Below are 23,469 nucleotides of genomic sequence, written 5' to 3'. Positions count from 1 at the left end.
CCCCAAATCTAGGTGCGTCCTATAGGGCGAAAAATACGGTACTTTCGCCACGGAGAGGCAATGAGGAGTAACTGTAGCTTAGTGCAGAACGTCAAAACTTCAATCTCCAGTTTTAAAAAAGAGGATCACATAGGAGATGGGAAAGACTCTCCCTCTGAGATCCTAGACAGCTGATGCCAATCAGAGTATACAGTACTGGTATGGATGGACAAATAATATTCTCCAGAGTAATCTGTTTCTATTGTGGAAAAGTGAGCTTCAGGTATCACACAAAATCTCCCTAGTCAGGGATGCTGAACAAAGCACACACAATTTTCAGCAAGCTAAACAAAGTTCATCTCAAATACAGGAATAGATACCAGGTGAAACTGATAGTTGTCTTTAAATCGGTTGTAATCATTTTCACTCATCGAAACAAAGATGTCAGCCAAGATACCCAACGATGTAGCAATTCCCTGCAGGAGACACACACAAAGACAAATTGGCGTTTCACTGTTTCCATTGCAGATTACTTCTCTAGAACACAAGAATCCATTCCAAAACACACAGGGTGTTTCCAAATGGGATTGGGACTCCTCATGCATGCAGCACCAACACATCCCTAGCCATTTAATCCAGATTCGCTCTTTCCATAGAAAATCTGGTAAATTCAAAACAACAACAACAACAACAGACTTGTTGCCAACAACCCACTTGCAATAATGAATCCCTGTCTGGAAGCACCCAAAATCTCAGGCTGTTTTTACATCATTCAGTGTCTTAATGGGAAAAAGGACACTCTACTTTTCCACAGCTTGTGAAGGACTTGGGTCTGTTTGAAACAGCAAGGACCACTCTTCTTCACCAGCAGATCCCTCTGTGAAGGACTACCCTTTCTGTTGTTCCTCAGTTCCTGCTAAAAGGTTTGGAGCAAGCTGCTTTCTAGATTGTCTAGAGGAGCAGAACAAATACTGCTAATAGCAGAAAATACTCATTTTTTAAAAGAAAATAGTACATACATTACCTTTTTATCTGGTTGGGGAAGTGTGAAATAACCTAAAATTGAGGCCCAAATCAGCTCTGCTGCTTCATACCACATCCCTGAAACATACACACAAAAATGAACGCTCAGTTTTTGTTTTTGTTTTAAAAAAGAAGTAATATTTTATAAACTTATTTAATGCACTTGTGCTTAGTAGGGATGGGGGAGAGGTTTGCCAAACATGAACTGAACCATAGCTGTCATTCAAAAGTTACACTTGTCCAAATTTTGGTTTGCAGTTTTCCAACCCCAATATGTGCACATTTGAGGAAAGTGTACATAAGCATTTACTGGTGAAAATAATATGCAAAGTACATTAGAAAAAATGGTTTGCAAAATTGTGTATGATACAAATTTTCAAAAGGGTTTTTTTTAAATAATAATAATAAAAACCAAACAACTGCAGAAATGTGAATTTAAGATTGGAAAAATTGGAAACTGAAATTGACAAAAGCATCCATTCCTTACAACTTAATGGAAATAGGATACTGGACTAGGTGCGCCAGTAGCTTAATCCAGCACACTGTTATGAGCCTGATCATCACATAATTTCACCACTCCATGCCCTTATTTTTTATCCTCTGCAACCCAACATCTTGCAAAGAAGAAGGAGGAGGAGAAATTTTAAAGTCTTAATTTGGGAAGCAAAATAAATATGCAAAGTAAGCAATTTGAAGCAATTATAGGCATAGAATTTGGGTCACATTAGGTTTTTCTTTTTTGCCAATACATTTCGCTAGGCATACAGCTGATTTTTGATTTTTTTTAGGAAATAAGGAATATTTCGCAGCTAGAAAGAACACAATTATGAGAATTGACTCCTGCACTATATTCAGAGAACTGAACGGGAACTGAAAAATATCAGCTGAAACCATAGAATGTGAGATTGCTGCATGAATCCTACCCAGTTTTTGCAGAATCTGTCCTCTAATCTGTACACAGACAGACTGAACAAGGATCCTGTCACTTTCTTTTGAGTACTTCCACACACCTGAGAAACAGAATGAAAAGAGCAGTTGCACACACTACAGTGTTTGGGAACATGAAGATGTAGAAAGGTGAGGTAAATATATATCCAAGACCTTTACAAATTAAGAAAAACAAAGAAAGAAGCTGTCTGGGTCAGGAACACATTCGTCTGGCAGTGGCTCTGCTAGCAAGGTGGCAATTTTTTGGGGGGAACATTTATAAATAATAACTCAAAGTGTAGAAGCAACAAATTATAGATACCTGTTGCTCCATTGTCATTAATAAGACTGCTAAGGATATATTCAGCCTTTAACAGTTTACCTAGAAAGAAGAGGAAAAACAAAAATATTGAGGCAAATATTTCAATCTTGAAGTGTGATAGGAAAGGGTAAATCTGGTCTTTTAGAATTTTATTTTATTTTAAAAAAGTCATTTATCTTTCTCAGTTTATCCCTTTAGTTTAGAACAAAGGTAGGACCAGCCTCACAGGACAAATCTGACAGGTGGGTGGGGGCTATCCATTTGCCAGGCACTTGACATCATAATGAGACAAGGATGCTGCTAAAACGAAGGCCTTTTCCTCTGTTTTAGCAGGGGATTCCATCCAATTGTGACCCAGTCATAGACCCTGACCCACTGCTTGAAGATGAATTATATAAGGGCCTTTCACATGTTACATTCAGCAAGCGCACAATCTCTGTAAATAACAGTTGATGCACACTATCTACACTCTTATCATTATTCATGTCACGTTCGACAAGCATAGTGTCTGTGTTTCTGTGTGCACAATAGCTGAGCTGTATGAATCAACATGCGTAAACCCTTTCACAAAAACACTTGTACATGTGTAGTGGTAGCTTGTACCTGTGTTTAGTGTAAAGTGAACAGGCCTACAGATGCTCAAAGCTACCCCAAGATGAGAGCTCACCGAGGTAGTTTAGATATTTATATCTGCCTAGACTCACCCACATTTGGGTGGCTAATACCTCACTTTGGCTCTTTTGAAGCTTTGTGGTCCAACTATGTCACCCTGGACTTTAGGAATAAACAACACGCCAATCTCCTGTTTACTTCTTTAAGACATGTATTTGCAAGACTTGGCATCAGACTCAGCCTTTCTCCCTGATGTTTTTGGACTACAAACCCCAACATCTCTCATCATTGGCCATGCTGGCTAAGGTTGAGTGGGGTTGTAGTAAAGAAAACGTATGGGAACCCAATGCTGGGGGAAGTGGCAACAGATAGCAGAGCTCAGAAATAAGGACAATTATATTTGACGCACATACTATTCCTAAGATGTAGTGATTGAAATCAGATGATCATTTCATTTTATGTAAGCTATTTCCTTCTAAAACTGTATTCACCATCAGCTTAGCTTTGGCTTCTCCTTCCTAAAAAAACTAGGAATATGTATTTTAAAATGGGCCAATGCCATTCATGATCTTTCTGTACTACCAAAAGAGGAACGAAGAAAAAACAACAACCCTCAATTTTACATGAGTAGGTTAACTGCATTATTTGCACCAAGCGGCCATAGTGCATGTATATGTGTACACACACACACACACACACACAGAGAGAGAGAGAGAGAGAGAGAGAGAGAGAGAGAGAGAAAATACCAGATCTTTAATCATCTTTTTGAAGGCTTTTGCTCAGAAGTACAGCAATTCACAGACCCCCGTTTGAAACAGCAGGGCAGATTTGTTAGGAGACAAAAGCTCCAATTAGTATTTTCCACACCCTTTCACAATTTTCTCTGCTGCTTCTTTCTCTCAGAGACCCCTTTATGCCAGACACTTTGTGCAGGCCAGAAGAGGTGGGAGGGAGATGGAGCGGGGGTGGGGTGGGGTAGATGGAGAGTAGATGGCAGGCAGGAGCAGGGTGTCAGTTTAAAATGATGGCTCAGGATCATAGGAATGTCATCTCCAGAATGGGACAAAGTATCCTCTTGAAAGTCAAGCAGCTCCTAATTGGGACTCGGCCGAGAAACGGAGATGGTGGTTGGAGGGGGGTAGCGCATTGAGTGTTTCATTACCTGAATTTACAGAGACGCGAGCTTGGCGAATCACCAGCTGAGGGGCAATTGGTGTTGTAGGTTGGAGCTCGTGCAGCCTTTTGGCAATCCGAAGGAGCTGGCTGGAGCCATCAACCCAATATAAGAACCGGTCAATCAGGAACACAATAGCAGCTGCTGTCACATAGTCCCTGCTGGTAATGGAGGCTTTCAGACAAACCTGAAAAGAACACCAAACGCATGTGATGGTGAGGAGCAACCAGCTCTCAAATTGGAACCGCTTCTAGGGGACTGTCCATAAAGTATGTAATTCATCAGGGAGAGGGATGGGGTAGAAATGTTTGCTGACTTGCTTAGCTGAGAAATGTGTATACCCACTTTCAGCTACGGAAAACTGGAGGGCAAAGGAGGGATTGGGGGTGGGATGTTGCTTTAAATGTAGAAAACTATCTACCCTGTGATAAACCCAACAACATTTTATTGTACTCTCTCTCTCTCTTTCTCCTCCTGCCTGCCACAGCCCAGTTGGCATTCATCAAACGATGGCACTGAAAGACCAAGTCATGGAACCCACACAAGGTTGGATTCAGGCTAACACTATACTTAATTACCAGTGAAATCACTGTGTGGGTGTGTGCAATGCTCCCAATCTTAGATAGGATATTCTGAATATCCACAAATTTTACTTTAATTTTAACCACCGCCATCGATTCATTTTCATCCCAACCTTCTTCCAAGGATTTCAGAGAGTTTCATCTCATTTTAACCTCACAACCAACAGCTTAGACCCATCAAGCTCACCCAAGTATTAGACCCTGGGCCTTCCTGATTTGTGTCCAACATGCTACCCACTATGTGGCACTGTATCTTGCAACCTTATTTAAAAAAGGAAGAGGAAGGTAAGACACTCCTAAAAAGTAGACCTGTGATCTGTTTTCAAGAAATGACCTACATTTAGCATTAAAATTAGCTTAAATGGGAACTGGGTGTGTGTGTGTGTGCTATTAAAAGCCATTGCCTTCTGATTCTCAAGGGAAGTGAAGACTTTTGTGGTGTCAATCAAGTTCTAAACATCAACAAGTTGCATTAATATAGCAGTAAAGGCTACCAGATCAAACGCTCCTTTGTACATCATAAAGGAGCAACTAGGTCAGCAGTCCAACGTTTTCTCTTTGCAGGCGACCTTTAATGATTTTTTTAAAAATAGCATTAACTCCCTTGGTATCCCCCTCAGAGGCTGATCCTTCTCCCTGGCATGGAGAATCAGCCACACTTATGAAGGAACGTGCTGTTAGGAGAGAAGAAAGGCCAGCAGGCTAACTCTGCGGCAGTATACAGAGCCTTCATGGGTGCTCAAGAATCCCTGCAGGCATTGTGACATCTGCCCAAATGCCCAACTTGCACCTTGGGAGAATGGCGTGTGAGCAAAAGTGCATCCCAGCTTTCCTCTCCTCAGCTGGGGAAAGATGAGAAGAAAATGCCTGCCTGCTGGAGCCTCAAGTTTGATTTGGTAACACCTTCCTTGGGATCGAATAGGAAAGGTTAATCTGATGAAGGGAAATTTTACTTGGACTAAAATATACCAGTACTGTGGCTGCAGTATGAGAATATTACCTTGACATGGAGTTCAGTGGCCACTCTGATAGACACATGAAGCCAGACCCCCTATCCAAATATTTATTTTCTGTGCATACTCTAACAAAACACTGTTGGAGAAGGCATTTGTTTCTTAGTGACTTAGTGACTCATTGAGTGACTCAAATTCTCTAGTGCCTTTGCTGCTTAATTGGTAAAAAGAGAGTGATGCAGCTATAATTTAAGTTTGCCTGGAAGCCAGTGTAGCAGTAAGGAATGTACTCCATCGCAAGGAATAATGCTTGCACAACTGAAATTCCCTTTCTCCTCCCCTGTGCTCTGCCAAACTGTTCTGGGGGTTTTCCCTATGACAAGCTCCCTCAGTGAAGATAGGGTCTTCCATGCATAGGGACTAGTAAATTAAAACACTACTACTATTACTACTAAATAAATAGAATCTTCACCTCACAAGACAGAAAGCTCACATTTACCCCCGTTTGCTTCCATGTATAAAGCCAAATTTACATGTGTCCATGCAGCAACCATAAATACTCAATATCCCTGTATTCTGTTTCATTTGCAATTATGCATCCATGTGGATAGTGTCATAATACAGTTTAGTCACTAGGTAGCGCTGGACTTAGTTGTTATCTGTGTGGAATCAGTATCTTCCTGTGCCTGTTCTTGCTTGGGAGAGACAACTTCCTCACCTGTTTACAGTAGCAACTGGTGTTGTTCCCCTGGCTTCTTGACACTGTCAAGTGTCACTGTCAGTTACTGAGAGGGAGATGGTGAAGGACAAGGCTCAGCACAGTATGACAATATGGGTGCAATGATGGAGCCAATTTGACATTATCTTCACTGCCTTTCTGCTCCCCATCTTGGTAACTGGCAGTGACATGCAGCATTGGGAAGACAGGTAAGCAATGCTGATGACTACTGCAAACAAGACAGGTGAACAGTGCTGTGTTGCCCTATCAGATGCTCCTGCCCATTTGTCTTCTAACTATCCATGGCTGCATTCAATCGTGCCATGTAAAGTGTGAATCAGTCTTCAGACCAGCAAAGATCTGGCATAACCGGGCAGAGCAAGGAGCTGTCCATTGGGAACTTTCAACCAACAGTGCTGAAGGCTAGGCAGCACTTCTAAAGACGTTTCAGGATTAAATACTGAATTCTTGTATAAAAAAACTGGGAGAATCTAAAGTATTCAATTCCCAATTCCTGGCTTTGAGACCCAAGCAACACCTATTTTGGCCAGTAATGTCTACCACTAACCTATCATTTTTACAAATGGGTTGTGCATTTGTAAAAACAACGTAACATGAAATACATAATGTGAAATCAGCTTCATCTGGTCTTGATTTTTGACAGTGTGTATTTTGTTTTGTAATAAATGGAAGAACTTTCAAATCTTACTCTGCCTTAAATTGCATAACCAGGGGAAACTCCTCTCAACACCAAAGATGATAAAAACAAACAAGCTAATACAAAAGAGAAAGAATTGGGAAGCAATACTCATTGTCAATTTGTAATTTACACTTTAAGCTACAGTTAGAACTGGATATGGAACAACTGATTGGTTCAAAATTGGGAAAGGAGTACAACAAGGCTGTATATTGTCTCCCTGCTTATTTAATTCTGCTTATATGCAGAATTCATCATGCGAAAGGCTGGGCTGGATGAATCCGAAGCCGGAATTAAGATTGCCAGAAGAAATATCAACAACCTCAGATATGCAGATGACACAACCTTGATGGCAGAAAGTGAGGAGGAATTAAAGAACCTTTTATTGAGGGTGAAAGAGGAGAGCACAAAATATGGTCTGAAGCTCAACATCAATAGAACGAAGATCATGGCCACTGGGCCCATCACCTCCTGGCAAATAGAAGGGGAAGAAATGGAGGCAGTAAGAGATTTTACTTTCTTGGGCTCCATGATCACTGCAGATGGTGACAGCAGTCACGAAATTAAAAGACGCCTGCTTCTTGGGAGAAGAGCAATGACAAACCTAAACAGCATCTTAAAAAGTAGAGACATCACCTTGCCAACAAAGGTCCGTATAGTAAAAGCTATGGTTTTCCCAGTAGTGATGTATGGAAGTGAGAGCTGGACCATAAAGAAGGCTGATCGCCGAAGAATTGGTGCTTTTGAATTATGGTGCTGGAGGAGACTCTTGAGAGTCCCATGGACTGCAAGAAGATCTAACGTATCCATTCTTAAGGAAATCAGCCCTGAGTGCTCACCGGAAGGACAGATCGTGAAGCTGAGGCTCCAATACTTTGGCCACCTCATGAGAAGAGAAGACTCCCTGGAAAAGACCCTGATGTTGGGAAAGATGGAGGGCACAAGGAGAAGGGGACGACAGAGGATGAGATGGTTGGATGGTGTTCTTGAAGCTACCAGCATGAGTTTGATCAAACTGCGGGAGGCAGTGGAGGACAGAAGTGCCTGGCGTGCTCTGGTCCATGGGGTCACGAAGAGTCGGACACGACTAAACGACTAAACAACAACAACAAATTTACACCTGGTACTATGAGCATCAAAAGGGTACTTTGCCTTCAGGCCCATCAATACAAGGGCCTCCAATGGCAACTTTCTATAAAGTCCCTGGGGAAACCAGCATTACACACTGGGAGACATTGTTCAAAGAATTAGGAGGTAGCTCCAGCCATGTGATGAACTAATCAGATGTAAAAATCAACTTCTGGCAACTAATTGCTTGATCTTTACTTTGGGTAAGCAGGTAGGAGATCGCATACAAGCCATACAGGTATCTGAATCATTGCTTAACATGCCGGGTTCCTGTGTATGAGTGTGGTTTTGGCTAAGGACTATAGTACTATTTGGAAGTTACAGGAAGAGTCAGGTAAAACTTGATAATGGTATAAGCTGCCTTTTATCTTGTCAGATAGATAGACCATCTTGCCCACTAGTGTGCTGACACTGACTTGGTTCACCCAGCATGAAGTTTTGCTACCAGAAAACCTTTAAACTGAAGATTTCAGGGACTGAATGTAGCACCCTCTCCATCCAAATAACGTGGCAGAGCAGCAGCTCCCATTCCCTCCCGCCCCCCCAGAAGAGAGACTCTCATGAATGACTCAATAAATGTGTGAAAACATTTGTGGTGACAATCAGCTCCAAGATTAGGGATAGGTCGGTGATGTTAGCCTGTCAGAGAAAAAGATTTACACCCTGTGGCTTGTTTCAAATCATAGACTATGCATCTTGAAGAAACTGAAATAGCCATAGTGTGAACAACTTGAACAGGAATGCCTGATATTTGTTTACCTCACAAGACCAGTTGTGAACAAGTATTCACGGGCTGACTTATGCTTCAAAAACTGGTGGAAATATATTTATTTATTTGCAAGGGGGCATGCTTTTGCAAAGAATGACACTTGAAAGGGATTCCCATTTCTTTGTGTGCATGTGCCTCTTGACAATGGAGGGATCCCTGTCTTTAAGCACCTGAAAACGAACACTGCCAGCGACACATTTTTCTCAATGCTCCAGAGTCTACCGTATATTTAAGCACTGAGCCATTGCCTAATGCATTTTTTTCTTTCTGCTTCTTCTCCTCCTTCCCTTAAGAGATTGGAACACAAAAGCATGAGAGAGGGTGACCTACCAAACAAAAGAGCCTTTGAGTTCCTCGGAAAAGTAGACTTGGAGGAGGATGGAAGGAATCCAAGTGGCCCTATTATTTCCACTTGCACTAATTAGACATTTTTCTGTCAGCTATTGAGCACCGCTGAGAGGCCAAACTCACTGAATTCATTTCTAAAGTGTTTACAGAAGTTTGCATCTGTTTGTGTCTCTTCAGGAGGAAAATAAGCACTTCAATAGCATTGTGAAAAATCTAAACCAAGTATCCTATTCTGGAGGGCCGGGCAGCTGCATAATTTAACTCTCCGCTCAATGCCGAAACCTCTTGCGTCGCTCTCCAAAACCAAATGGACACAAAATGAGGAAAAGTCAAGACAGGGTGAGAATATCAGCTGCTTTTTCTTTCCCCGAAGATGGCGTGCTGTGTTAACACACCAATACATTTTGCTCGGTGTCAATTGTTTGAAGTTATAACCCTGTTCTCGTCCCCTCTGAGAAATCATACCTGACTTTTTCCTTGGCTCCCAAGTCACACAACAGTTCCTAGTCCACAAAAATGCTGCCATGTTAATGGAAAATGTAGACCAAAACCTCCTTCCCATAAAAGCATAAAATGAAAGTAGGTCAAGTTCTGTGACAGCAGTTCCAGGGTAAAAAGACAGACTTCACACATAAAGCCTAGAAGAGGCAACAGACATTCCCCTCCTAATATACACATATGATGGATACAGAGCAGGATCAGACAGTGTGGTAGGATGCCATGCACACCTTATCTCTGGTTTGCTGCTGCTTACTAGAAGGGAAGTGGGGAAAGAGGAAAGACAGTGGTGTGGTTGGTGTGGTGCAAACACACTGTCAGGAGCACTGGAGAGGCTTTGCCAGTGTGTTTGCACTGCGTCCACCTTGCCCCTCCCAGTAAGCAGCAGTGAAGCAACCAACTGGAGGTCAGATGTGTAGTGGTGTCCCATCATGCCATCCACTACTGGTACAGATAGCAATTTTTCAGAAATCTGAAGCAGAATGGGAGAGCTGTTACTGCCTACGGATCCAGACATTTATGTCTTCTGTCCTATTATAGTCTCTGGTCAATCAGTTTCGCAGGTCTAAGACCCTGCAAAACGTGTTTGAAGTGTTGTTAAGATGCCAACATTTCTGAGAGGGATTGCATATCAGAAGCATGCTGCCAGAATCACCTCCCTTCAGCAGAACTATGAAAAGCTTTCCTCTTCTCTTTTTCTGGCAGTGTCCTGTAGAAGCATGATGAGACTGAAAGTGTGTTATCCTGGTTCGTCAGACTCTCCATATGTGAGTCAAACAAGAAGACAGAATGGCTGCCATGCCTGAGGTGCACATGCAAAGCTATACTGAGGAAAGAGCGCTTATTTAATTTGAGAAAAGATGATCTCGTAACTCTTGCTGTCTTATATCAAAATGAAGAATGTATAAAATTACCTCCAAGTGGCAGATGAGACACAGCGGAAGTTTCTGCGTAATTTTGAATTGCCACTAATGCCTCACACAATTCATAATGCACTGACTGATTCACTTCCAGATTTCTCCCATCACAGGTTAACATCTGCAATATCCATTGCCTGTCTAGATAACAGACATCACCTTGGCCACAGGTCCATCTCACCTATTACAGTTGCTTTCCTTTAGATTTGATATAATGTGTATCTAACCATATACCACAGAAGCCCACAATTCTTTTGCTAATTTATGTTTCTGAGGGACAGGAAAAAGTCTATTTCTGACCTTGCCCAACCTCAGTTTGTTTGCAATCCCACTGAAATATCATCCTGTCTTTCTGCACCTTACATAAAAGCTTTTGATCAGATGTGCACTGTTGCATCTGAAGCTCCTGAACATAATTTTATTTTTTTAAACAGCAACAACCCATCAAGCCTACAACCCCAGGAGGAAGACACTTCATAGACAAAACAAAAAAAATTATGGCGACACAGAGATATAACCAAAATATAAAAGAAAGAAAAGGGTTCTGATTTGGAAATTGTGATTAAGGGATTTCTGTATCCATGCCAAGAGAGAGAAATAAAAGTGCACTTTGCCTGAACATCTGTTTCTACAATGTCAACCTAGGATGTGTAATTGAGTTTAGGGGCACAAAAGGAACTTCATGGCTGGGAAGCTGAGTCAGGTGGAGATGGAATTAGATTTGCAGAAGATTTCTATACACCAATTATAGGGGTTCAGGGTGGAAATGCAAAACAGCCTTTACTGAAGGGCCTTTGCGAAAATGCCCTGAGTGGACGGGTGTGCTGTTTTCATGGTTTCTCGCATTAGTAGCCTGGTTCCTCCCAGCAAAACACCTTAATGTTTGGGTCTCAGCCTTAGGTTCAATGCCAGGATACCTTGTTTTTGCCGACAACTGCAGCTGCTCCCAGGAAGGGAGAAAACACTCTCTCCCAGAGCCATCTGGCACTGAGGTACAGGACAAAATGTGAATCTACGAAATTGCTTGTGCAGAATAAATTAGGAAGATAGAAGCAGATGAGGGTGGAGGAATTTTCAATGAGCAAGAATTAAATCATCAATAATTGAGCCTAGAGGTCTGTTGGTTTGCTAAGACTAGGAATGAATGGCATTGCTAACTCATCCAGGTACAGGGCACTTGGGATGTATTAAATGTTTGCAGCAAATGGGGGTAGGAACCTCTGAAATATTTTTAAGTCCACCTGCACAGGAAAAGAGAGAATGTAATGCAAGCAATACAAGCCCCCACTGAGCACGTAGTCTAGAGATAAGTGAGCCTTGCTTCCTTCATAGTTTGTGAAAACTAGGAGAATAACGAGAAGCACTGCATTATAGACTTGGCAGGGTATGCCATTATTATGTTTTTATCCTGCTCTTCCTTCAGAGCTCAGGGCGGTGTGCGTGCATCCACTTTTATCATCACAGCAACTTTATAGGGTAGGCTAGGCTGGAAAAAAATTATTAATGGGCCATGGTCATCTATTAAATTTTCACTGTGCACAAATTTGAACCATTTCAGGTATAGACAACTTGAGGCTGCTTGAGCTAGCCATCACTTTAAAAGCATTTAAACCAATTAAAATAAACAATGAAGAATTGTTAGCATTACCGGTTAACAGCCAGCAAAGCTATGCTTTCTAACACAACTCTCTCAAAACAGCCATATTAAAAAAGGTGGTTGGAAAAAGAGGGTTTTTAAAAACCCACAACACGAAAGCAGCAGACACCTCCCTGGGAAATTAGTTGCCAGAAAGATGGGTGACTGTATCTTCCGTATGCAAACAGGCAGAAGAAAGGGTCCAGTTTAGGGCCCTTAAGGTTATATTTAAAGATACAGTACAGCTATCACTACTATCACAGAATTTGGATAAATTTATTGTCATTGTCCGTATATACACAGTATACACAACAACGAAAATCAAACACCCACCCAAAGACCGGGTTCACATATACATTTGCACGTATCTCCGAACTCTCATCCTATTTAGACATAATCTATAAAACATAACATAATCCAGAATATAGCATGACCTATTAAAAACATAACATAACCTAAAACCTATCTCATTCCTTCCACTCCCTACTTACTAAACCTTGCAACTGGCCCTGAGATCATTATTTAGTGCAATCAGAGCTCTTGGATAGAAACTATTCAGAAGGCGTGTGGTTCGTGTTTTCATTGTCCTATATCTTCTGCCTGAAGGCAATAGTTCAAAGAAGTTGTGAGCAGGGTGGGTGGGATCTCTCAGAATATTATGTGACTTCTTCAAGATGCGAGACGTGAAGATCTCATCCAGGGTTGGTAGTCGGAGCCCAATAACGTTCTGGGCAATTTTAATTGTTCGCTGTAAAGCTTTTTTATCCGTTTCAGAGCTGCTCCCATACCACGATAATATATTATAGGTTAGGACACTCTCGATGGTACTATGATAATAGGACAGGAGTAGGTGCTGGGATAGATTCAGTCCCCTGAGCATTCTCAGGAAATACAACCTCCCCTGCACCTTCCTCACAACCATATTAACATTTGCAGTCCATGAGAGGTCCTCCGAGATATAAATGCCCAGGTATTTAAAACTACCAACCCTCTCCACTTCCTCGCCATTTATGTGCAATGGTAACAATACACTTTTCTTTCTCCTAAAGTCAATTATGAGTTCTTTGGTTTTTTTGGTGTTAAGCATAAGATTATTTTCTTTACACCATTGAATTAACCCCTGTACTTCTTTCCTATAAGCAGTCTCATCGTTCTCACTGATGAGCCCCACCACTGTTGTATCATCCGCAAATTTGATGATTGTGTTGGACTTATACAGTGGGGTGCAATCAAATGTGTACAGAGAATAGAGAAAGGGACTTAGCACGCATCCCTGAGGGGCTCCTGTGCTTAATACTAGAGTAGAAGAATAGTAAGGTCCCATTCTCACTGTCTGCGGCCTATCAGTCAGGAAATTCCTTACCCACAGACAGATCTTCTGATGTATACCCAAGTTGGTCATTTTAAGAAATAACCTGTCTGGCAGAATTGTATTGAAGGCAGAACTGTAGTCCACAAACAACAGCCTTGCGTAGGTTCCCTGTCGTTCTAGATGACTCAATACAGTATGGACGGCGATGGAAATAGCATCATCAGTAGATCTGTTTCTTCTGTATGCAAACTGGAACGGGTCTAAAGTGGATGGAAGAATGATAGAATTGTAGAGTTGGAAGGGACCCCAAGAGTCATCTAGTCAAATCTAGTCCAATTCCGGTGCAGGAAACATCCATGACATATCACAGGGCTAAGAAACAAATTAAAATCATGCTCAAACCATGCTCATTGAATATGACTTGAGGAAATAGACAGTTATGGGGCGGGGGGGAGAATCTCAGGCTTTAATATCAAGATGCCCTGGGGGTCATAAAGATACACGACAGTAGATCACTTTGCAGGATATGATCTGCTCAAGCAAAAGAGTGCTACTACATGCAGTAACTTACAAGGTTGCTTATTGGGTTGAGACACCTAGTGATATTGAATTCTCGAGAATAATCTCTTGGAGAATTTTCTCGAAAATATTCTCAGTTAATGAAATGTTAGAGAATTTTCATTTAAAATAGGAGAATATTCATTTTAATGCATTGAAAATGATATAATTAGTTAATATACATGTTTATTCATGGATAAACTTGTTCAGATGGCAACCAAAAAGTGTACAGTTATTCAATGGGGCAATGCAGTGAATTCACATTCTTTGATACAAGTAAATTCAGTATTAGGCTGTCTGGTGCTTCTAATAGCTCTAATGGTAATATATTTCAGTATGGCAATTTCTGATAAATGGCATGTTGTACCACTAAATGGCACTGCCAAAACCAGTTACTGGCACTAAATAAAAATATAGAAACGTCAACTGCTCAACTGTTTAAATCAAGGCCACCTCACATGCTGTTACACATAATTGTATAGGCCTGGTACTTTAAGTGTATAAAGCATTGACGCTACCGGTACTTTTTGTAAAAAAATATATCACACTATATGGCCAAGAGTATAGAATTGCTATGATTAAGGTCACACAAAAATAGAAAAAAAGGCTATTACATATTGTTGAAATACATACGAATTCAAATGTTCATCAAATTAAATGAATAGCATATATGTGTGTGTGTTTTCTGTAGCTCACATTTCAGAACTGCCAATGGTGAATGACACAATGCCCAGTAATGTAACTGGATTAAAAAAACAAACCATTATTCATTACTTACACTGGCAATATCACAGCTTAACTTATTATTTGCTATATTTTAAAAATGTGGGTTGTAAAACTGGTTCTTACGTTAAAATTTACAGTTTGTGGAGAATATTCTCTGGATAATTTTCTAGCAGAGAATATTCTCACCTCACATCACCAGAGACACCACACACACACTTGCGAAACAGATCCTTGACACTGACAGTGTCAACAGCCAGAGTCCTCCATAGCGGTGTGTGTGTGTGTGTGTGTGTGTGTGTGTGTGTATGTGTACACCTGTGTGTGGAAATAGGTGATGAGGGGAAGGGGAAAAGCCTAGCAGCAGAGCTCTGCATGCAGAAGGTCCCAAGTTCAATCCCTGTCATCTCCAGGTAGGACTGGAAAGATCAACTCTCTGAAGAACTGCTGCCAATCAGTGTAGACTATACAGAGGTAGATGGACCAATAGTCAGACCTGGCATAAGGCAGAATCCTGTGCTCCAATGAGCACCAAGGGCAGTGCCAACCATTTGTTCAAAAACCAGATCCTCACATGGGCTGGAGTCAGAAGGTTTTTTTACAGTCTGCAGATGTATGAGGTCAGGCACCTAGGGAAAACCATAACAGACACTCGTATGGGCAAGAGCACATTTATTAAAAGCAGATGAGATATCTCCAGCTGTTCATTTCAAATAAACATATAATTATTTATCACCTCTGCTGCTTTCCCGCTTGCACATTCTGTCTCCCAGTTTTCTTATGCTTACTTTGAGCACAGCTCGTGCTGGGAAATAGCTGGAAACGTCCTGTTTGGAATCCCAGTGGAAGCCGAAGTGTTTTTGACCCTCATTTTCCTTGGCTCAGCCAGGAAGGAGAAAGAGACCTGGGTTTTTGTTTTTAAACATCCACTGTTTGTTGGAAGAAGAGCTGAGATGATTTGCAATGGGAGGGTTAACTGCATACCCCCTGATTTAAAAAAATGGGGACAGAACAAGGACCAGATACTTTTTGGAAACCCACAAGTGGAAAAAGCAGCAATCTTCTACTGCTGTTCCCCAGGAACTGGTATTCAGAGGCATGTTGCTTCTGATACTGGGGTAACATTTAGTCATCATGTCTAGTAGTTATTGGTAGCCTTATCTTCCATATGTTATTGGTTTGTTCTTGTTTTTGTTCTTGCACTTGTTCTTTTATGTATTTTATGTTCATGTTTTGTATTTTTACGTTCAGGACTGCCCTGTGATCTTCGGGTGAAGGGCAGCATACAAATCATATCAAATCAAATCAATCAGATCAATCAATCAATCAATCATCAAATCCTCTTTTTAAAGCCACCCAAGTTGGCATCAATCCCTACCTCCAGCCTTAGCAAATCCCATCCTATGCAGATTTAGTTTTCCCACCTCACATGAAAAGTTTCAATTTGTTTTTATTCTATTGTTATTTTAACTTTTTGAAAGTTTTATTACTGCTAATTTTTCTTATAGATTTTTTTTTAAAAAATGCAAACCACTTGGAGAGGTTTATTTTTTTTAATTATCAAGCGATGTATAATTTTTATGAAACAACAGTTTTGGCTTAGCAAGACTTTGGCAAATCACCTCTGTGTGATATCTGCTGCCCTAGAATGCGTTTTTTTACAACACACACACACACACACACACACACACACACAATCTGTTGCTGCTTTCAGTTTTGTCACAGTTTTTAATTCTTTGCACTATTTTTAATTTAGACCTAAGAAATGAAACAGCAGGACAAAAGCAAAAAATAAGATAAAAAACCCACATAAATTTATACCCCCCAAAATGTAACATCTGAAAGACCCCTAAGATAGTCCTTTGAATAGACAGGTGACAGATCACCAGAATTGCTTTCTTATAGTCCCACAGAAATAACATTAACAGTCAAGATCTTTCCTCTATCAAACTCCTATTCTGGAATTCCACAATGAAGATCACTATCAAGAGGGAAAACATTTTAAGATGCACGTTTTACATTGATGTGTTAATTACTGAAGGTGGTTGTCAACTAAGCTGCTCAGAGAAATCCCATTGAAATTAATGACTTTGCTTAAGTTGGGCCAATTCAATGGGTGTACTCTGAGTAAAACAGTTGACTACCACCCTGAGTTTCTCATTAAATTTAGCAGATATGGGATTTCCTCCATGCCCCTCTCCACCCACCCCCATTGCCCCCATGTCTTTTATGAGCATTCCTCTCTTCTGGTTGTTTTGTACAATAGGATTCTGCAGCCCATGCAAAGCTGAACTGTCTAAAAGGATGATGTAAGCAGCAATGGTTGTTTTGCATACTCAACAGAGCAATGGTCTGCAAACAAAGCATCGCTACTAACAATGCAAGGCTAAGTCAAACTTTCAGACTGGAGACCCAAGTGCTCTCATAGAGACACTTTGAGATCAGTGGAGCTACTCGAGAAGTAAGATACTGCACACTGTGAATATGGTCCCCAAAATCTGACCTTCCAGAATAATAAACACTTCATTCAAGGATCCCAAATCACTTTACAAACACTGGTTCATTCCAGTGGAGAGCTTATTCTAAACTCGCCACTTTAGAATAAACTCAGATGAAATGTGTCAAAGTTTTCGCCAAACAATATCAACAAAGGCTTATTTCTCTTTAGGAGGGATTTAAATTAATTCCCTCCTGCAAATCATATCAAAAGAGGAGGCTCAGAACTTTATTCTTTGCAATCAAACTGTAAATTTAATACTTCCCCCCTCCCCAGCCTCGCTCAACATCTTAATCAAAGTTCTAAAGAAACTTTTTCTGTGTCTTGAATTTTTTTAATTTCGTTTTGAATAAATAAATGGGAAAGAGAGCAATGGAAAGGGGGTGGGGGAAAAGAACCTTTCTTGACTAATACTAATAATATGGGTCAAAGTGTCAGTCATTCTACAATTAAATTGGGGAGTAAAATAGTATCCCTTTTCTCCCACAGTACAATAATGCTAGAATATAAATTACCAGTGAAAATGAAATAATAGTTCAAAGCACATGGGGAAGCGAGCTCAGCGTTTAGAAAGTATTTTTTACGGCACGATGAAACATTGAAGACGACGGTAACCCATATACTTTGGGGTGTGTTGGTGAATAGTCTCCAAAGAGCATCAGGCAGGATTGTAGGGCCCTATAGTCTGTGACCCCATGATATGCTTTGTTTCGCCGGGACAGCTGCAGTTATCAACAGATGTTTCGGCAATAAATAATTGGTATCATCTCAGAAAAGGCCCATCTACCTGGGGTGAGGGGATAATGTGGGCAAACACTGTTCCACTATTACAGTCACATTAATCTCCCATCTATCCAGGTTTCTCAGGGAGTTGGCTGCAGGTGTTTATCCTGGGAGAGAGCAGACAAATGCTCTTGAGTCCGAGGGCTTTGTGAGCATTGTAAAAGGGGGTCAGCCACCGCCATAAATTTCCATCTGAGGCCACACACCAAAAAGGGAAAGGGAAAGGAGGGGATGGGGAGGAAGAAAACACAGCAAAACAAACTCAGAATCACAATAAAACTCCACTTAGCACTAGGGATTTGTAAAGCAAGGGCAACAACAAAACCCTCCCACTTTTACCAAGGGGCATGTAAGGTGCTCCACGCAACTTAAACCATTCACTTACAGAAGGAGAGAGAAACAGTGATTTAAGGAGGCAACTCCCTATCCTATCTTACACCCAGATACAAATAGCACCTGGTTGCAACCAACAGGTCCCTCCCTCACTTAACCCTCTCTGCAAACATAGCAATTGTGCTGCAGCAAATTCCCAGTGGTTGTTGGAGAAGAAGAAGAGCTTGGATTTGATATCCCGCTTTATCACTACCCGAAGGAGTCTCAAAGCGGCTAACATTCTCCTTTCCCTTCCTCCCCCACAACAAACACTCTGAGAGGTGAGTGGGGCTGATAGACTTCAAAGAAGTATGACTAGCCCAAGGTCACCCAGCAGCTGCATGTGGAGGAGCGGGGAATCGAACCCGGTTCACCAGATTACGAGACTACTGCTCTTAACCACTACACCACACTGGCTCTCACACTTGGAGCTCTGGCCTACGCAGGTTTAGGAATAGCTTGCTGGATCAGGCCAATAGCTCACCTAGTCTAGTATCCTGTTCTCACAGAGGCCAACCAGATGCCTGTGGGAAACCCATAAGCAGGATTCGAACACAAGAGCGCTCTCTCCTCTTGTGCTTTCTTGCAACTGGTATTTGGAAGCATAGCTGCCCCCAACTGTGGAGGTAGAGCGTAGCTGTTGACAGCCCTCCCCTCTATGAATTTGTCTAATCCTCTTTTAAAGCCATTTATGCTGGTGGATGTCACTGCCTCCAATAATAAATAATAATAAATAACTTTTTATTTCTACCCCGCCCTTCCCGGTTCAGAAAACCGGGCTCAGGGCGGCTAACAAGAAATTTAAAACACTTAATTGATGCAACAAAAAAACAGCATAAAATACAGTATAAAACGTGAGTAACAATAAATTCAGAATTCAAAATCAATTTAGGGGGAAAGTCCAGCCAATAAACATTAGATGATCACCAGGGTTAGCTGGTTAAATTAGTCCTATTTGGGCCAGCAGGGAGACCAGGGGAGAATTAGCTGTGGGATCCCGGAGCGGGTAATCTTCATAAAAAGGGGAGGGGGAGGGAAGGAAGGAACGGGAATAAAAGATCAGGCTAAGTTCAAATTGAAAGCCAGGCAGAGTGAGTTCCATAGTTTAGCTAAGTGCTGTGTGAAGAAGTGGAAAGTTTTTCTCCCTCTCTCATTGTACCAGAACTCGGGACAATACAATGAAGCTTAATGTTGGAAGATTCAGGAAAGACAGAATAAACTATGGATTTTATTCCCACTAGGGCAGGGGTCTGCAACCTGCGGCTCCGGAGCCGCATGTGGCTCTTTTACACCTTTGCTGCGGCTCCGGGGCGGATACTAGCGAGGGGAGGAGGCGCATTGTGCGCCCCGACACTCCCCACTGTGGCGGGCACTGTACTGGCTGTGACATCGCATGGGGGCGGTGCGTGCGTTAGTCACGCACCGTCCCGACGTCACCTTCCCGCCTGCTGTCAGATCGCGGCTCCGGAGATATATTTGTTTTAAATGTCGCAATGGTTTTGCGGCTCCCAGTTTTTTTTCCTTCAGAAATGGGTCCAAGTGGCTCTTTTTGTCTTAAAGGTTGCAGACCCCTGCACTAGAGGCAGTGATGGCCCCCAACTTGGATGGCTTTAATAGAGGATTCATGGCGGGTAAGGCTATCACTGGCTGTTAACCCTGACACATATATACTCCCTACATGGCTGAAGGCGGTAATGCTGCTGAATGCGTTGCTGGAAACCACAGGAGGGGAAGGTGTTCTTATGCTCAAGTCCTGCATCTGGGTGGCCGCTGTGAGAAGAGGATGCTGGAACAAATGGACCACTGGCCTGATCCAAGAGACTTTCCTTATGCTCCAATGTACGTAAGAAATGTGTGTGCAGTCAGGAATGGGGGGCGGGGAGAGGACAGAATAAATAGGGAGAAGTTACTCTCTGTTCCTCAAAACACTGGGATCATAGGGTAGTCTAATACAATTGATTCAGGATAAACAAAATTAAATACAACTTTAGGTAAAGGTAAAGGGACCCCTGACCATTAGGTCCAGTCGTGCCCGACTCTGGGGTTGCGGCGCTCATCTTGCTTTATTGGCCAAGGGAGCCGGTGTACAGCTTCCGGGTCATGAGGCCAGCATGACTAAGCCGCTTCTGGTGAAGCAGAGCAGGGCACGGAAACGCTGTTTACCTTCCCGCCAGAGCGGTACCTATTTATCTACTTGCACTTTGATGTGCTTTCAAACTGCTAGGTTGGCAGGAGCAGGGACCGAACAATGGGAGCTCACCCCATCACGGGGATTCAAACTGCCGACCTTCTGATCGGCAAGTTCCAGGCTCTGTGGTTTAACCCACAGCGCCACCCGTATGCCTAAAATACTATTTTACTCAGCCCATAATTTACAGTGAAAATCACTGCCTCAAGATGTTGCCAAAAACCCAACCAAAACCCAACACAGACGGCTCTGAAAGTGGTATAGTCAAATTCTTGGAGGATATATCTATCCACTTGCTATTTGCTAAGATAACTCAAATTGGACCCACCGCCTTCAGGGCTTACACCTCAGATGACATATGTAACAACAAGTGAAACTTGTCTGCATCATGCCTGACAAGTGACCTTCAAAGGGCCATTTAGCTGCAACTCTTGCAGATAGAGTGCTGGACTTGGACCTTTTAGATCAGTGTTCCCCAACCTTGGGCCTCCAGCGGTTTTTGGACTACAACTCCCATCATCCCTCGCTAGCAAGACCAGTGGTCAAGGATGATGGGAATTGTAGTCCAAAAACAGCTGGAGGCCCAAGGTTGGGGAACACTGTTTTAGACCATTGGTAAGCCTTTATATCTGTAATTGCACACATCTGTATTTGTTCCAAAGAACACATGAAGCTCCTGAATGAGTGGGATTCTTTGGTCACCGGGGGAAGCCTCCTTGTGCAGGATCTCCATGTCTACATCAGAGAATACACTGCCTTCTGGTCCATATGCAAACAAAATCAAGGCATTAACCCCAACACAACTGATAAGAGTAAGAATGCGGCCACTGAATTAAATGGAATCAGGATGACAACTGTCACCTAGCAGAAACAGCAGTGAAGGATGGGGGTCACCTATATAAAAGGAAGGCTACCATCTGTTAGGCCACTGTACATCTAAGTCCTGTGAATGCAGGTTTCAAAGGCAGGTGTCATATACTTCATACCAGTAACTCATGCAGCCTTGCATTGATCACATCTTTCAGGTTTGTTTTGTCTTCCAGGTCTACGGCTTGTTTGTATTGCCACTTCTCTGGCACGAAGGGCCACTTCATTTCCTTTGCCTCTTCGATGAGGGTCCTCAGATCATCAGGGAGCAAAGCTGAAAAGGTCAAAGTGCAGGTAAGTGATTCAGCCGCGAAGGTTAGGAGGTGGTACCTGACCTGCTGAAAGCATTCCCTCCACCATTTTTTGCTTCTCAGCGGCTGCAAGCTGTCACTTCTCCCAGCCACAGAGTAATAATGAGAGGTTGCCTGTCATCAGGTGACCTCCTGTGCTCTGCCCTGCAGGTAAACTGGAGCTGTCTGTCATTAAGAGAAGGGATTTTATCAAGGAAGTGAAAGACTGTTGTTGCTTTGTAGGTGTGAGAGGAGAAAAGAAGGCAGAGAGGAGCAGAGGAAATGGATTCCTCCACAGTGCGAAAATGAGAGTTTGGAGCCCTTAATGTGCAACTTGATAGCTAACTCAGTCTTCTGAGTCCAGAGGCAATATACCTTTAAATACCAGATGCTGGAGACATGTAACAGGGGAAAGCCATTGCTGTCACGTCTGACTTGCTAAGTTATCTGGCTGGAAACAGAATACTGAATGGAATTTTAGTCCAACCCAGAATGAAGGGTCTTTGAATAAAGCCTTTGGCTTAGGTCTGAGAACTGTAGTTTCTTAATATTCCCGATCAATGAGTTGGGAGTTTAAGAAACAGAACTGTTCCTCAGAATTTGTCTTTTGCAGAAACTTAGGAAAAGGATACAAAGAGAAGGGGACAACAGAGGACGAGATGGTTGGACAGTGTTCTCGAAGCTACGAACATGAGTTTGACCAAGCTGCGGGAGGCAGTGGAAGACAGGGGTGCCTGGTGTGCTCTGGTCCATGGGGTCACGAAGAGTCGGACACGATTAAACGACTAAACAACAACAAGGAAAAGGATGGTGAATGAGATTTAGCAGATGGAAGGGTTGGTGCAAAGTCAGCCTGTCTGGAAATCCCTGAGACATGAAGAGCTAAGGCCAATGCAAGCTGGATGAGTTCATTTCTAAATCCCTGCTCCCGTTTCCACTATTCATCTCCATCCTGGATAGAAAGAAGTAGTATCTAGGGAAGCAGTAGTAATACGAATAAATGAAATGACATTGTTATTGCTTGTGTTTGTTACTATGGTGTGTATTTTTGTATTTTTATTGTAAACCGCCCTGTGATCTTCAGGTAAAGGGCAGTATAGGCATTTAATAAATATTAATAATAATGATAACAAGCTTCAGGCTTTGAGTTCAGATAATTAGTTCAAACTCCTGCCATAAATGATGCAACACTTCTTATAAGCAATATGTGATCATGGCAGGATTTATTTAAAACACACACACACAAAAAAAACCTGTTAGGGAAGAAGACACCTGCAATTGGAGGATTTAACTAACCTGCAGGGATATAATCAAATGGAACAATCATACACACTTTGTGACATTATTCATATCATTGCCTCTCAGACTCAAAGCAGATAGCTAATGCGAAAACAAAAATCTAAGGGACGTAGGTCCTAGGGAATCTCTGAGCCTTGCTTCCTTTGCTGCTTGAAGTAGTTTACCTGAAGGGCCATGTCTAATGTAGTGATTAAAAGGGCACTGATGTACCTTATCTGTAACTAAGCCGATTATTTATCATACTCTCCAGCATTTAATAAGGGAAACCGAAGAAGAAAGAACTACCTGATTAGAAGTT

At 42.1% G+C, this 23,469-nt stretch overlaps 1 protein-coding gene across 4 annotated transcripts in view; it reads right to left on the bottom strand.

Moving 5' to 3' along the window:
• Positions 1-23,469, bottom strand: part of ALPK1 (alpha kinase 1) — a 55,003-nt gene that overhangs the window by 9,647 nt on the left and 21,887 nt on the right. For all 4 annotated transcript variants that reach the window (XR_014223145.1, XM_082236900.1, XM_082236899.1 and 1 more), the window contains 6 exons: positions 21,702-21,856; positions 4,026-4,224; positions 2,252-2,311; positions 1,926-2,012; positions 1,004-1,080; positions 360-455 (listed from right to left, as the gene is read on the bottom strand). Coding sequence is in view for 3 of the 4 variants with exons in the window: in XM_082236900.1 (XP_082093026.1) it covers positions 360-455; positions 1,004-1,080; positions 1,926-2,012; positions 2,252-2,311; positions 4,026-4,224; positions 21,702-21,856 (674 nt within the window). In the remaining variant the exon portion in view is untranslated. The remainder of the gene's footprint in view (positions 1-359; positions 456-1,003; positions 1,081-1,925; positions 2,013-2,251; positions 2,312-4,025; positions 4,225-21,701; positions 21,857-23,469) is intronic.

This window comes from Podarcis vaucheri (genome assembly GCF_965113315.1).
Source record: "Podarcis vaucheri genome assembly, chromosome: 9".
Taxonomy (NCBI): Eukaryota; Metazoa; Chordata; class Lepidosauria; order Squamata; family Lacertidae; genus Podarcis; species Podarcis vaucheri.
This window is presented reverse-complemented; position numbering and strand designations above follow the sequence as displayed.